Here is a 15,615-nt window from a genome sequence, read left to right as displayed (position 1 = left end):
TGCAGGTGAGTACATGGGGTCATCTTGTTGGTGAAATTATTATCAGTATCATATGAACAGGAAGTCATGGAATCCAGTGCTGTACAATTCTATGATTCGTCTTCTGTTTCATCTGTTCACCAACCAACAATAGCCTCAACCCCCAGAGATTTGACTCCAGATACCAGGCATTCATTGACCTAAGACCACTGTTTCTGCTTTGTTTTTTCCCTGTCTCTTCGGCCAGTAGACATCATCTAAGCTGCCACATTCTCATCCTTAAGGTATGTTTACAAATGGTTATGGATGTCACTGCAATGGCAAGAAGGAAACTTCAGGGCACACTGCAATCTCTAAAGTATATCAGATAAAAGGCTTTACTGAAATCGATTAGGAAAAGCACTATGTTGCAACTAGTAGAGTTGCTGCCTTCACAATCGACATTCCATTGTGACTTCTGGTGAATTTAGCACGTTTTTCTGTGATTGAGAGAATTTTCACCAGGAGCTTTAATTTCAATGTATATTTTATAACATTATAGTTCCATTACATTTATTTCCTTGTAGATTAAATTAAAACCATTGTGAACGTTCCCTAGTATGTAGGTGAGTGGCAGAGTGGGAGAAATTGATAGCCTAGTTTGATGGTCTAGGATTAGCATAAATGGATCTTGGATTCTGAGCTGCAATGCACTGTATTACAACTCTCACTAACACCACAAGGTGGCACTAAAACACGTTATGGGTAATTATAAATACTGTAGCCAACGAAAAGAGCACAAAGGCACCAACATCTTGGAGGGGGGGGGGGCGGGGGGAGAGTTTGGGTTTAGACCTGTAGGTCGGATCGATAAATACTTCTGAAAGATCTGACTAGAAAAACTAGAGTGGGCTAATGGACTCAGTGAACTAGACAACCAATCGAAACCTTTAGCTTTCCCTCTTCCTCCCCATCTATAAAGTACATTCCTGCTGAATCTGCTTCCACTTATGCAATGCATTCTAGATTATAATTACTGTATTAAGAAAAGTATTTCTGTTAGATGCCCCACCGTCTGTACACTATATGGACAGACAGATGACTTTCTCCCAATATTAGAGGTAGTCAAAATATGTTTAATGAAAACAATGGTTTCCTCAGCCAAGTCACAGAATCATTCACAAATGTATGAAGTAGTGCAAAACTACTGTTAACCCTCAATGGGGTGGTTTGACACCACAGTAAAAAGACAATGTTCTCACATGGCCATCTTCAACCCTCCTCTTCCTGGTCTTCTCCCTGCTCGGGCTCTTTTTATTGCTAACTGCCAACGTCTCGACTTCACCACGCCTCCCTTCAATTCAAACCTCACTCCTGAACTCGCAGCTTTCTACTCCGCACGAATCCTAACCTCACCATCAAACCTGCAGATGGGTAGGGGGGTTGCTGCAGTAGGCTGGCGGACTGACCTTTACCTTGCTGAGGCCAGGTAACTCATATCTCTTACGTACCCCTCGAGCAGGACCCCACTAAGGAGCACCAGGCCATCGTCACCCGCTCCATCACTGACCTTGTTAACTCTAGGGATCTCCCTTCCTCTGCCACCAATCTCATAGTTCCGTTACCCCGCACCTCCTGTTTCTACCTCCTACCCTAGATCCAAAATCTCCCTGTCCGGGTAGACCTATTTTTTCTGCCCCACCGAATTTATACCTGCGTACCTCGATCCTGTTATATCCCCCTTGGTTCAGTCCCTTCCTATCTACATCCATGACGGCAGACATGCCCTGGATCTTTTCAGTGACTTTTTAAATTCGCTGGCGCGAATCGTCTTATTTAAATATGGATAACCAGACCCAATATAGTATCTCCCCAGGTGGGCCTTTAAGCTCTCCGCTTTTTTCTAGGCAACAGACCCAAACTATTTCACCGCCACCACCCCCACGGTCCTCCATCTGGCGGAACTAGTCCTCACTCTCAAGAATTTCTCTTCCGGCTCTTACCACTTCCACTTCCTATCGAGGTGTACCCAATGATATTCGCATGGATCCCAGGTATGCCTTCCTTTGTGTCGGCTATGTAGATCAGTCTGTATTTGAAACCTACAGCGGTATCAACTCCCAACTTTTCCTACGCTACATCGACGACTGCATTGGTGCTGCTTCCTGCACCCATGCTGAGTTCATGAACTTTGCCTCCAACTTCCATTCTGCTTCATTTCCGACACCTCTCTCCCTTTTCTCGATCTCTCGGTCTGTATCTTTGGAGACAGTTCATCTACTGCTATCTCTTATAAACCCATTGATTCTCACAGCTACCTTTCACTTGTAAAAATGCCATCTACTCTCAGTTTCTCCGTGGGGGGGTGGTGGGACTTAAATATGCAAGGGGTTTGCCTACAAAATGGCTTTTTAGAGTAGCTTGTGTTTGAGCCGACTCGGGGAAAGGCTATCTCAGATTGCGTGTTGTTAGCTTAACGTAAAGGAAGCCTTGTGCGTCAGTGATCAATATGATTGAATTCATATTGCAGTTTGAGAGGGAGAAGCATAAGTCACATGTATCACAATGGAATAAAGGGAATTACAGAGGCATGAGAGAGGAGCTTGCCCAGGTGGATTGGAGAGGGATACCCGGTGGGGATGACGGCTGAACAGAAGTGGCTGAAGTTTTTGGGAATAGGTGCAGGATATGTCCCACAGAAGAAGTTTTCAAATGGCAGGGCTAGGCAACCTTGGCTGACAAGGGAAGTTAAGGACTGCATAAAAGCCAAGGAAAGGGCATATAAGGTAGCAAGAGTGAAGTTGGATGATTGATTGGGAAGTTTTTGAAAGCCAACGAAAGGCAACTAAAAAAAGCTATAAGGAAAATGATGAAATATGAGGGAAACTAGCGGATAATTTTTTCAGAAGTTATTTTCAGTTCTATAAAGAATAAAAGGGAGGTGAGAGTTAATATTGGACCATTGGAAAATGATGCTGGTAAAGTCATAATGAGGGACAAAGAAATAGCAAATGGACCTAAGTGCTTTGCTTCAGTCTTTACTCTGAAAGACACTAGCTGTATGCCAGAGGTCTGAGAGTGTAAGGGAACAGGAGTGAGTGTCATTGCTATTACAAAGAAAATAGTACTAAGCCTACTAAAAGGTCATAAGGTGGATAAGTCATCAGGACCAGATGGACCACATCCCAGAGTCCTGAAAGAGATTACTGAAGAAATAATGGATTTATTGGTCATGACCTTTCAAGAATTACTTGGAAGTTCTAAAGGACTGGAAAAATTGCAAATGTCACACTGCTCTTTAAGAAGGGAGGAAGACAAAAGAGAGGAAATTATAGATCAGTTAGCCTAACTTCAATGGTTGGGGAAGTGTTGGAGACTCATGATAAAATAAGTCGAAGTCAGCATGATTTCTGTTAAGGGAAGACTTGCCTGACAAATCTAGAATTCTTCAAGGAAGTAACAAGCAGGGTGGACAAAGGAGAGGCAATGGATGTCGTTTACTTAGATTTTCAGAAGACATTTGACAAGGTGCCTCACATGAGGCTACTTAACAAGATAAAATCCTATGGTGTTACAGGAAATGTACTGGCAATGAGTAGAGGAATGGCTGACAGGCAGGAAGCCGCAAGTGAGAATAAAGGGGGCCTTTTCTGGTTGGCTGCTGGTGACTAGTGATGTTCCTCAGGGGTCAGCACTGGGGCCGCTACTTTTCATATTGTCAATGATTTGGATAATGGAATAGAGGACTTTGTGGCAAAGTTTGTGGATGATACAAAGATAGGTGGTGGGGTAGGTAGTGCTGAGGAAGCAATGCAATTGCAGCAGGACCTGGACAAAAAAATGATACATGGAATATAGTGTTGGGAAATGTATGATAATGCATTTTGGTAAAAGGAACAATAGTGCAGACTGTTAACTAAATGGGGAGAATATTCAAACATCACAGGTGCAGAGGGACTTAGGAGTCTTTGTGCAAGACTGCCAGAATGTTAATTCACAGGCTGAGTCTGGTAAATGAGGCAAATTGAATGCTGGTGTTTATTTCAAGAGAAATAGAATACAAAAGCATGGAAAATGCTGAAGCTTTATAAGACACTAGTCAGGCAATCAGCCCCATATCTCAGAAAGGATGTATTGTTATTGGACAGAGTCTGGATAAGGTGCATAAGGCTCACTGGAATTTAGAAGAGTGTGTGAGGATCTCATTGAAGCCTACTGAATGTTGAAAAGACTAGATAGGGTGGATGTGAAGAGGATGTTTCCTCTGGTGGGGGTATCTGGAACTAGAGGGCACAGCCTCAAAATTGAGGGGTGATGTTTTAAAATAGAAGTAAGGAGGAATTTTTTTAGCCAATGGGTGGTGAATCTGTGGAATCCTCTGCCAGGCTGCAGTGAAGGCCAAGTCTATGGGTATATTTAAAGTGGAAGTTGATGGATTCCTGATTGGTCAGGGCATTGAGGGATATGGTGAGAGGGCAGGTGTATGGGGTTGAATGGGATCTGGGATCAGCCATGATGAAATGGCTTAATTCTGCTCCAATGTCTTATGGTCGCATCTGCTCTCACGATGAGGCTTTTCATTCCAGAACTAATGAAGTGGCCTCCTTCAAAGAAATCAGGTTTCCTTCCTCCACCATCAACACTGCCCTCACCTGCATTTTTTCCACTTCTCATCCCATCCTCTGGCCACCCCACCAAGGATATGATTCCTCTTGTCCTCATCTACCACCCCAGTAACCTCTGTGTCCAGCACATAATTCTCAGTAACTTCCACCATCTCCAACAGGATCCAACCACCAAACACATCTTTCCCTCCCCCGTCCCCACTTACTCGCCTTCCACAGTGATCGCTCCCTATGCGACTCCGGTGTCCATTCACCCCTCCCCACTGATCTCCCTCCTGGTACTTAACCTTGCAAGAGGAGCAAGTGCCAAACTGCCCCTACACTACCTCCCTCAATACTATTCAGAGCCCCAAACAGTCCTTCCAGGTGAGGTGACACTTCAACTGTGAGGCTGTTGGGGTCATCCACAGTATCCGATGTGACTTCCTGTATATTGCTGAAACCCAACATACATTAGGAGACCACTTCGCCAACACCTACTTTCTGTCCACCATTTCAAATCTACTTCCCTTCCCCATTCTGACATGTCAGTCCATGACCTTATCCACTGCCGCAATGTCACACTCGGGTTGGAGGAGAAACACCTTGTATTCCATCTAGCATGAACATTTGATTCTTCGAACTTCTGGTGATTGCCCCCCTCTCACTATTCTCCATTTCCATTTCCCACTATCACCTCCCTCTGCCCCTCCCACTTCCCTTTCTTCCGTGGACTTCTTCCCTCTCTATCAGATTCCCCCTTGTCCAGTCCTTTATCTCTTTCACCAACTTCCCAGCTCTTTACTTCACTCCTCTCCCAGTTTCACCTATCACTTTGTACTTCTTCCTCTCCTCCCCCCACCTTCTTACTCTGAATTCTCATCTTTTTTTCCCCCAGTTGCTATGAAGGTTCTCAACCCAAATTTTTGACTGTTTACTCTTTTCCATAGATGTTCCCTGACCTACTGAGTTTTTCCAACATTTTGTGTATGTTGCTTGGATTTCCAGTGCCTGCAGATTTACTCATGTTAGAAATTTCTCAATATTTGGTCCTACTGGAAACTTCCTTCCAGTTCCCATTACAGAGTGATAGTTTGCTTTTGTTCAATGTGAAATGATTTTAAAGAAGGAAAACTAAACTTTGTTTCATAGTTCATTTTATTATTCCAAGAGCTTTGAAACAGGATTCATCTTATGACCAGCAAAGATAGCTCAAAATGACTAAATAGCACATATTCATTATCCATTTTTTTCAGTTAAAAGAATAATCTTGTTGAAACTGACAAACCCCTGAGGATAGGAACTGGGACTTGGCCAAGGCACCTTATGCAGTATTGAAATGCTAGAGCACAGAGTCATTGCAAAGCAATTTCTGAATGTGAGGCTCTTGTACCTTTTGAGAGTAGCAGGCCATACTGTTATTTCATTAGGTACATGATTACTATAAAAGTATGATAATCATTTCAGCATTATTTGCCTTAACTGAGATAAGCTGAGATTGTATTGCTTTAAGAGAGGGTGCGGCAAAGATTGGCGGAACAATTAAAGAAGTTGCATATTTCAAGGAGACTGGTCCCATGATTCAAACAATCTTCAAATCTTTCAATTCAGCCTCCAGAGTCTATGAAAAAACAAAGATTTTTGCAATGAAAGATGTTAATAGACACTTCATAATTGAAGCTATTAGTATCAGCAATAAACACTCAGACCTTGATCAGTATGATTTTTTAAAGCACCTATTGAATGAAGCCAATCGTAATGAGGAAATGCTTCAACTCCAAAGAAACACAGTTTCTCGACTTTGTGTTTAAACTAATTTTTTTTTTTTTATTTCAGCATGCTATTGGCAAGATTCTGGTTACCACATATGGGGGTGGGAAGAAAGAGGAGATTATAATCTGATTACACGGATTTTAGTAAGGCATTTGGTAAGGTTCCACATGGGAGTCTGGTTAAGTCGCTCGTCATTCAGGAAGAGATAGTAAATTGGAATAGACATTGGCTTTGTAGGAGAAGCCAGAGAGTGGTCATAGAGGGTTGCCTCTCTTACTGGAGGCCTGGGATTAGTGGTGTGCTGCAGGGACCGATGCTGGGTTTTTTGTTGTTTGTCATCTATATCAATGATCTGGATTATAACGTGGTTAATTGGATCAGCAAATTTGCAGATAACACTGTAAATGGGGGTGTAGTGGACAATGAGGAAGGCTATTATGGCTTGCACAGAGATCTATATCAGCTGGAAAAATGGGCTGAAAAATGGCAGATGTAATTTAATGCAGACAAGTGCCAGGTTTGGTACTTTGGTGGGACCAGCCAAGGTAGGCCTTACATAGTGAACAGTAGGACACTAGAGAATGTGGTCGAACAAAAGAATCTGGGAATACAGGTATGCAACTCATTGAAAGTGACCTTGCAGGCAGATAGGGTCATAAAGAAAATTTCTGGCACATTGGCCTTCACAAATCAGAGTACAGAAAATGGATGTATGTTGAAGTTGTACACAATGAGAGGCCTAATTTGGAGTATTCTGTGCAGTTTTGGTTACCTACCTACAGGAAAGATGTAAACAAGGTTGAAAGAGATCAGAGAAAATTTATAAGGATGTTGCCAGGTCTGTAGGGCTCAAGTTATAAGGAAAGATTGAATAGGTTCATACTTTATTCTTTAGAACATAGAAGTCTGACAGGAGATTTGATAGAGGTATCCAAAGTTATGTGGGGTAAATGCAAAGAGGCTTTTTCCCCACTGAGGTTAGGTGGGACTACAACCAGAGGTCAATGCTTAAGGGTGAAAGGTGAGAAGTTCAAGGGAAACATGAGGGGAAACTTCTTCACTCAGAGGATCGTGGAGTGTGGAATGAGCTGCCAGCACAAGTGCTGTATGCGAGCTTGAGAAGCTAAGATAGGCACATGGATAGTAGGGATTTGGAGGGCTGTGATCCCGGTGCAGGTTGTTGGGAATAGGCAGTTTAAATGTTTTTTGGCATGGACTAGATGGACGAAAGGGGCTGTTTCTGTGCTGTACTTCTCTATGATCTACTTGCTGCTATCTTAGTGAATTGTTGAGCATGGTCAAGGAGCCTGCTTCTAATTCATAAGTTAAGGTTGTTATATATTTCAATAATTAATCTGTGCCAGATGGGACCACTAAAGCTGATAGCTGATGGAGATTTTGCTCTTTCTGTTGGAAAAATGAAAGGGACTCTTGATCCTTGCTAGTGACCAGATGGTGCAATCAGCTTTCTGGAAGGAACAGTTCAATGCCTTAAATGGAAAATGATGGGGTTGATATTCAGGAAAAATGAATCACATGAGTTTCCCTCACCTAAGCAGTGAATGAAGCAGAAAATAAATATAAAGCTGGCAGAGCAATTAATAACTTGTGATATCTACAACATTGTGTTGTCATCCACATTCACATGTGTGCTCATTCCTTTCAGACTTCCATCTTTCTGGACTTATACGGGTGATGAGATTAATAGTGGGTACCAGCAGTTTCCTCAAGTAATAGCTGTTGTTTTCAAAATTATTTATTGTCATTGTTTAATACACGAGCATCAAGGAGAACAAAATGATTGTTACTCCAGATCCAATGTAACATAAAAAGCACAAGCATAAAAACACAATGAAGACAGTAAATGATAAAATGCCTTTTGGCAAATGGAAGCAGCAAGGTATATGAAATCACAGGACAATGATTATGGGTATAAGGGGTGGAGTGTAGGTGTAAAGTGACAGGTCAGGCAATACTCAATTCCTCAGCATTAAGAACTTGCTGGCCAATTTGTCCCAGTGCCACGCTGGAGAGAGCACTTGCAATTTGCTGCAGTGATTTTCAGGAACACCTTTCCTAATATTACTTTATCTATTGGGGTAGATGAATCTGGAGAGCTGTGCAGGTTTAGAAAGCTCAGTGTAACTATTGAAAGTGCTTGGTTTTACCTTTAAATCCCAGATTGCCATTCCGCCATCCATGCCAGTGGTGCAAAACTTAGTGCAATTCTTTTTTCCACCCTCAAGACTGGATATTTGGCTGCAATGAAAATAAAGAGTTAAAGAAAACTTGTACTTTTCTTTTCCATTTCTGAAGTTCAAAAAGAGGAAATCTTGTTCAGTGAAATTTGAATGTAGAGATTTGTGTAAAGTGAATGAAACAGTCCTCTCTAAATTACAGTCAAGTACTACCAAGTCACTTACTACAGATCTTTCATATTAGACAATTCCTGGTCACCTTACTAAGAAGTAGTTCCAAGGTGGATTGAGTGTATAGGATAGTAGTGGGGTCATGGACTAGAGATTCACTTACAGGTTTGGGTCTGTTCAAGCACCCACCTTGCAACTCCAGCTGTGGCTAGTAAATCAGTGTGCACAGCAGTGATGAAATAAATCTAGCAGAAAATTTAGGGGAGAAGCCCAAGGATTAGACTTCAGTGCTATTTACAAGACCAAAGATATTGCAGTTAGTTCTGATTGCTCTGTTGAACTGGAAGCTAGGAACTTGTTTATTTATCTGGGATCAGCCATGATGGAATGGCAGAGCAGACTCAATGGGCTGAATGGCCTAATTCTGCTCCTATGTTTTATGGTCTTTTGCAGACAAATGGGTGAACTGCATCAGTATTGTAGCTGCCACCAAAGGCTGTAATTCCTATAGAATCCAAGAGTAAAAGCCAGAAATGCAAGCTTTATGCCACCACCATGTTTTAAGAGAGTGTGGGGTACACTTCCTCAAGTTAATATTCTTTGGAAGTTGGGCTGAGTAGGAAAGCAATACATAATATTGTTCTGGTGCAGAAAGTGCCCAGGCTGCAACATAACTGGATCAATTTTTGGGCTTGCACAGGAACAGTGACAGCAGTGTCCAGTTCTAGATATTCTTTGCTTTTCATGACCTCTCAGAATGGAAAACAACCACTCAGTTCAAAAAAAAACAGCTGAAATTTTTTCCAGAGGACAGTACTTGTGTGGAGACTTTTGCAAATGCATTCCCTGCAGCTGCGAGAGGTTCTACTGATGATATAATTCAATCAGTAACTAAACGTATTTATCGAGGTCTAGAGATGTTAGTGAACAAGATACAGACCAATCCTGGGCAAAGCATTTAAAACAAGAACCTTTAGAATTACAAGACAGGCAGCATCTCTAGGAAGAGGTGCAGTTGACGTTTCAGGCCGAGACCCTTCGTCAGGACTAATGTAGGAAGACTCACTCTTCCTTCAGTTAGTCCTGACGAAGGGTCTCGGCCTGAAATGTCGACTGCACCTCTTCCTAGAGATGCTGCCTGGCCTGCTGCGTTCACCAGCAACTTTGATGTGTGTTGCTTGAATTTCCAGCATCTGCAGAATTCCTGTTGTTTGCTTTTAGAATTACAAGACAATGGCATGGGAACATTTTCTATTTGAAAGGACTGAATCATTTTAATGGGTGAAAGAAATCTTAATTCTGATCAGCAGGAACTATATTTTAGCAATAACAAAATAAATTATTCTTGTGAAGCTTATTCACTTTGCCATTATTGATCTAGTAGTAAACAGCAAAACGTTTAGGCTGCCAAGTTGAGTACACTATCATCAGATGAGCAGACAACACTGCAGTAAACATGAGTTGAACCTCAACTTTGTCACTTGACAAGAACAGGACAGCTTTGGGTAATGTACTTTTTTCATGTCTGATATTTTACTATTTAATGTTAAAGGTAAAAAGCCTCACTACTGACTTGTCAGAATTTGTTCCTGATATCAGAAAGTATAGCACAGTTCCTTCCAGCATACAAGGGAAGGGTTAGTGAATTGTGAAAGAGTTCTATTGGCACTAGAAGCCTGGCGAGACTTGCAGGCTGCCCTCAGTAAAATTCTCACAGATTTGATTTGTTGCAAGCAACTCATTTTACTGTATGTTGCAATGTACATGTGACAAAGCTAATCTTTCTCTAAGCAGGCTCATCCCATCACAGGATAGGTGTGGTATATGCAACTAGTCAGTCCCACTGACACTCACACCTACCATATGGGGAGAAAGGGTGATTAATGGAAGCTCTTTCAGCAAGTTGTATTCTAAGCCAAATATTTGGGTTTGGAAATAAAGTTCAGCAGCCCATTTGGTTTTCATTGTAGATACAATCTCCATTTCTCAAACTACTACTTCACTCTGGATCCATGCCTTCCACCTAAACCACAGAATTAGTTTGTAGTCCACTTCAACTGGCAAATTTTACAACCATTTCTAGACTTGAGTTGCAGAGAATAATGAGGATAGTAAGAAGTCTCTGGAGTTCATGGACAAGAATATGAATTGAGCAGAGGAGTGTCATAAGGAGCTGAAAGTGGAAAAAATATGATGTGAAATAGATCAATAGCAATATTATAATGACCTAAACTCAAAATATAAATGAGCAGCCAAACCATAATGTTAATATATATGAATTCTTGAAGTTAACAGAGCAATTTGATGAAATAATTTAAGTAATTATGGGCTATTTAGATTAACAAGTTGAACATCAAAGAGATCGTGCTAGGACTACAGATGATTTGTTGGACCACAACTGGAGTTTGTCAGCATCATACTTTAGCAAGAATGCAAAGGCTTAGGAAAGGATATAGATTACATTTACAAGGATCTTGCCAGGAACTAGGTAATTCATTTGAGGGTGGAAATGTTAAATTTTTTCTTTGTGTAGATTTGAGAAAACACCTTTCTCATTTGTTGGTCTTGGATGATAATCTGAGGAAAGTTGGAAGGCCCAGGGTATGAAATCTTAAACCAGTGACTAAGATGGAATAAAGAGAGTTATTTTGTTCTTTCCTCAGGAAGAGTGAGCCATGGGAATGCTTGCCACATAGTGTAGTGCTTCTAAATTGAAAAGCTACTATAACTGTGAAGTCCTTGAAGAGGAAGCTGCACTGGTTCTTGACTGGGAGAGAGTCATATCAAACAAAATGTAAGTGCCCCCTGGATTGGCTTCAATTGTCTGATTGCACTGACGAGGTTCATCCACTTTATGATACCATTCTCTGAAACTCTACATGACCTTGCTGTATTTAGTGAGGACACATTTAAGGATGGGTGCCAAACTCTATACCTGATACTGTTCTTATGGAGAGTATCCAGCGCGACACTGCTGTTATCAGCCATGGCATTTTTATCCAAGTTCCTGAACTTCGCCAGAGCAGTCATTCCACGCTGCACATTCTGCTTGGGAACATCAAGCTTCTTGCCAAATGTTACCTTGTCTTGGCTACTGTCATAAGTAAACAGCACTGGGTAACAATCATGACCCTGTCAGAACAAGATGGATATTAAAATGAATTTTGTTCTCATTAAATTGCTATTTACTTTTCTCTCTCTAGTAGAGAAATACTTTATAGTTTCACCGGTCCCTGTTGTGCATTTTCAAAACACAAGATGAAAATTTAAACAAAATTTCTCCCTTGGATATCCTTCTTATAAAGCCACTACTTCAAGCTAGGTTGGGGCTCCCAGGGTTCTATAAATATTCAGTAGTTCACGGGTGGCCTTGCCTACCAGTGAAATCTGATGACCATATGTACAGCTGGAACCACCAGCTGGAATCTAGATTGAACAGTCGGATGAAATTACCCTCTTCCCCAGCTAAATTCTGATTTCATTAAACACAGTACCAATAAACAGGTCTTAAGCTTAGCACAGGATGCAAATATTTCTGCTGCATAATATTAACAGTGATTGGAAATAAGAAACATCAGGCAGCTCCAGCAAAAGTGACTGTAGCTTTATAAAATGCTATAGAATAAGAGGTCTTTCTGATCAACATGCTCTACTGATTCTCTGAAAGAACTTAGTCCCACTCCCTAACAAACAAGAGAAAATTTGCAGATTCTGGAAATCCGAGCAACACACACAAAATGCTGGAGGAACTCAGCAGGCCAGGCAGCATCTATGGAAAAGAGTACAGTTGACGTTTCAGGTTGAAACCCTTGGGCAGGACTGGAGAAAAAAAGGCTGAGGAGTAGATTTAAAAGGTGTGGGGGAGGGGAGAGAGAAACACAAGGTGATAGGTGAAACCTGAAGGGGGAGGGATGAAGTAAAGAGCTGGGAAGCTGAAAGGTGAAAGAGACAGAAGGCCATGGAAGGAAAAAAAAGGTGGGAGAAGCACCAGCGGGAGGCGATGGCCAGGCAAGGAGATAAGGTGAGAGAGGAAAAAGGGGATGGGAATTGGGGAGGTGGGGGGCATAAAAGGAAGTTTGAGAAATCAATGTTCATGCCATCTTTTTTGGAGGCTACCCAAACAAAATATTAGGTGTTGTTCCTCCAACCTAAGTGTGGCCTCATCATGACAGTGGAGGAGGCCATGGATAGACATAGCGGAATGAGAAGTGGAATTAAAACAGTTGGCCTCTGGGAGATCCCGCTTTTTCTGCAGAGCGTTGGTTCTCAGCGAAGTGGTCTCCCAATCTATGGTGGGTCTCACCTCGTTCCACCTGCAAGGATAAGTGCCAGGAGGGAGATCAGTGGGAGGGACAGATGATCAAGGGAGTTGCATAGGGAGTGATCCCTGTGGAAAAAAGAAAGTAGGGGGGCTGGGGGAGGGAAGGATGTGCTTAGTGGTGGGATCCCATTAGAGGTGGCAGAGGTTTTGGAGAATTATGTGCTGAATGTGGAGGGTGGTAGGTGAGGACAGAAGGAACCCTATCCCGGGTAGGGTGGCAGGAGGACGGGGTAAGAGCAGATGTGTGTGAAATGGAAGAGGTGATTGATGGCAGCATTGATGGTGGAGGAAGGGAAGCCCTTTTTTTGAAAAAGGGGGATATCTTCTTTGTTCTGTAACGCAAAGCCTCATCCTGAGAGCAGGTCAGAATCAGAATCAGGTTTATTATCACCAGCATGTGACGTGAAATTTGTTAACTTAGCAGCAGCAGTTCAATGCAATACATAATCTAGCAGAAAGAAAAAAAACAAGTAAATCAATTATGTATATTGAATAGATTTAAAAAATGCAGAAACAGAAATACTGTATATTAAAAAAAAAAGTGAGGTAGTGTCCAAAGACTCAACGTCCCATTTAGGAATTGGATGGCAGAGGAGAAGAAGCTGTTCCTGAATCGCTGAGTGTGTGCCTTCAGGCTTCTGTATCTCCTACCTGATGGTAACAGTGAGAAAAGGGCATGCCCTGGGTCCTGGAGGTCCTTAATAATGGATGCTGCCTTTCTGAGACACTGCTCTCTAAAGATGTCCTGGGTACTTTGTAGGCTAGTGCCCAAGATGGAGATTTACAATCTTCTGCAGCTTCTTTCAGTCCTGTGCAGTAACCTCTCCATACCACACAATGATGCAGCCTGTCAGAGCCACGGTACAACTATAGAAGTTTTTGAGGTGGAAACGGAGGAACTGAGAGAAGGGGATGATGTTTTTACAGGTAACAGGCTGGGACGAAGTACTGTATAGTCCTGGTAGCTGTCAGAATCCGTGGATTCATAATAGACATCAGTGAATAAGCTGTCTCCAGAGAAAGGAGACAGTAAGATTGAGAAAGGGGAGGGAGGTGTCAGAATGGAACAGGTAAATTTGAGGGCAGGGTGGAAGTTAGAGGCAAAGTGGATGAAGTCGACAAGTTTAGCATGGGTGCAGGAAGCAGCACCAATGCAGTTGTTGATGTAACATAAGAAAAGTGGGGATGGACACCAGTGTAGGCTTAGAACACATACCAGGCATAGCTGGGACCCATGCAAGTGCCAATGGCTACCCCTTTTGTTTGAAGGAAGTGGGAGGAACCAAAGGAGAAATTATTTAGAGTGAGGACAAGTTCTGCTAGGCAGAGGAGAGTGGTGCTGGAGGGGAACTGGTTAGGTCTGGTGTCCAGAAAAATAAACTTTGAGGCTTTCCTGGTGTGGAATGGAAGTGTATAGGACTGGGCATCCATAGTTAAAATATGACGATGGGGGCCAGGGAACCTGAAATCATTGAATCATTGCTCCAATGCTCTTCAATCTTTTTTTTTGTCATTTTCTTGTAACATTGCTATTAAATATCATTCTGTCAATCTTCCAAAAGGTGCTTTCCAGACTAGCATAATTTGTGACGAAAAACCAAGTTATCAGAAGATTGATGCTGATGAGAGAGATAAGAGAGACAAATGGAGAAGCGTTCAAAATGTTAATGAGAGAGGAGAGAGATTAACGAAAAGAGACACAGTTCCGAGTATTGACAGACCGGTTGCATTGAACCTGAACTGTTTGAAGTTTGATGGACAGGCGATACCCAAGCAGGGGGATAAAAGGAACAGGTTCGCTAAGGCACGACAGACACCACGAGATAACGAGACCCTGAAAAAGCGGTGTGCCCCCACAAGTTGGTGAATGTTTGGAGGTCTGATCGCGGGACCGACCATAGACGCACGGAGTGAAAAGGTACGATTGGCGGGAACCTGGTGTGTGTGTCTACCCTTGCCTGGGTGCCGGGCTCACCGTGGAAGAACGGTCGTATCCAGAACGGAGGGGTCACAGTCGGTAACCACAGAAGACATTAAGAGGGTTTGCCCGAAATCTAACTGCGAAGAACGAAGGTCTGTGTGCATCAGAATTTGCATATTATCTCTCTCTCTCCAATGGCACAACAGCGATTACTGCGAACTGTACTCAGCTGAACTGAACTCTGCGTCACTTGAGACTGATCATTTTACCCCTAGGCTGTGATAGAGCTTGATTGATTCCTATTATCCTAGTTCTGTGTACATGTGTGTTTTATTATTGCTAACCTGTTCCATTTATATCCTTACGATTAGAGTACTGTGTTACTTACTTCTTTAATAAAACTTTCTTAGTTCCAGTAATCCAGACTCCGACTAAGTGGTCCATTTCTGCTGGTTTGGCAACCCAGTTACGGGGTACGTAACACTTGTCTATAGAATTTTGTCCATTGCCTATCTGCTTCTTTAAACAATTACTTTTCAAAAATCATGTCCTCTGGCTACAAACCCTCTTGTCAGTCACAACCTTAAAAAACCATCATAACTTTGAAAATCTTTTTTAAATTTTGTTCAACTCTCTGCTCCATGAAGAATTCCAGCTTAATATCCTATC

General features: G+C 42.2%; 1 protein-coding gene and 1 long non-coding RNA gene across 3 annotated transcripts in view; one reads left to right on the top strand and one right to left on the bottom strand.

The window, feature by feature from the left end:
- Positions 1–1,343: 1,343 nt before the first annotated feature.
- Positions 1,344–15,345, top strand: LOC140203011 (uncharacterized). Of its 2 annotated transcripts, none has more exons than XR_011887261.1 (3): positions 1,344–1,447; positions 11,368–11,498; positions 14,588–15,345. It is a non-coding gene; the product is annotated as an uncharacterized lncRNA (long non-coding RNA). The 2 variants fall into 2 exon arrangements; XR_011887260.1 differs by lacking the exon at positions 1,344–1,447 and adding an exon at positions 1,975–2,012.
- The window catches only part of arpc1b (actin related protein 2/3 complex, subunit 1B), a 50,204-nt gene continuing 40,291 nt past the window's right edge, over positions 5,703–15,615 (bottom strand). Inside the window, exons 8-10 of the mRNA XM_072268691.1 lie at positions 11,640–11,836; positions 8,504–8,594; positions 5,703–6,183 (exon numbers count right to left, since the gene is read on the bottom strand). Coding sequence (XP_072124792.1) covers positions 6,145–6,183; positions 8,504–8,594; positions 11,640–11,836 — 327 coding nt within the window. The 3' untranslated portion in view covers positions 5,703–6,144. The remainder of the gene's footprint in view (positions 6,184–8,503; positions 8,595–11,639; positions 11,837–15,615) is intronic.

This window comes from Mobula birostris, chromosome 9 (genome assembly GCF_030028105.1).
Source record: "Mobula birostris isolate sMobBir1 chromosome 9, sMobBir1.hap1, whole genome shotgun sequence".
NCBI classification, from domain to species: domain Eukaryota; kingdom Metazoa; phylum Chordata; class Chondrichthyes; order Myliobatiformes; family Myliobatidae; genus Mobula; species Mobula birostris.
Note: the sequence above shows the minus strand (reverse complement) of the source record. Positions and strands in the feature narration are given on the sequence as shown.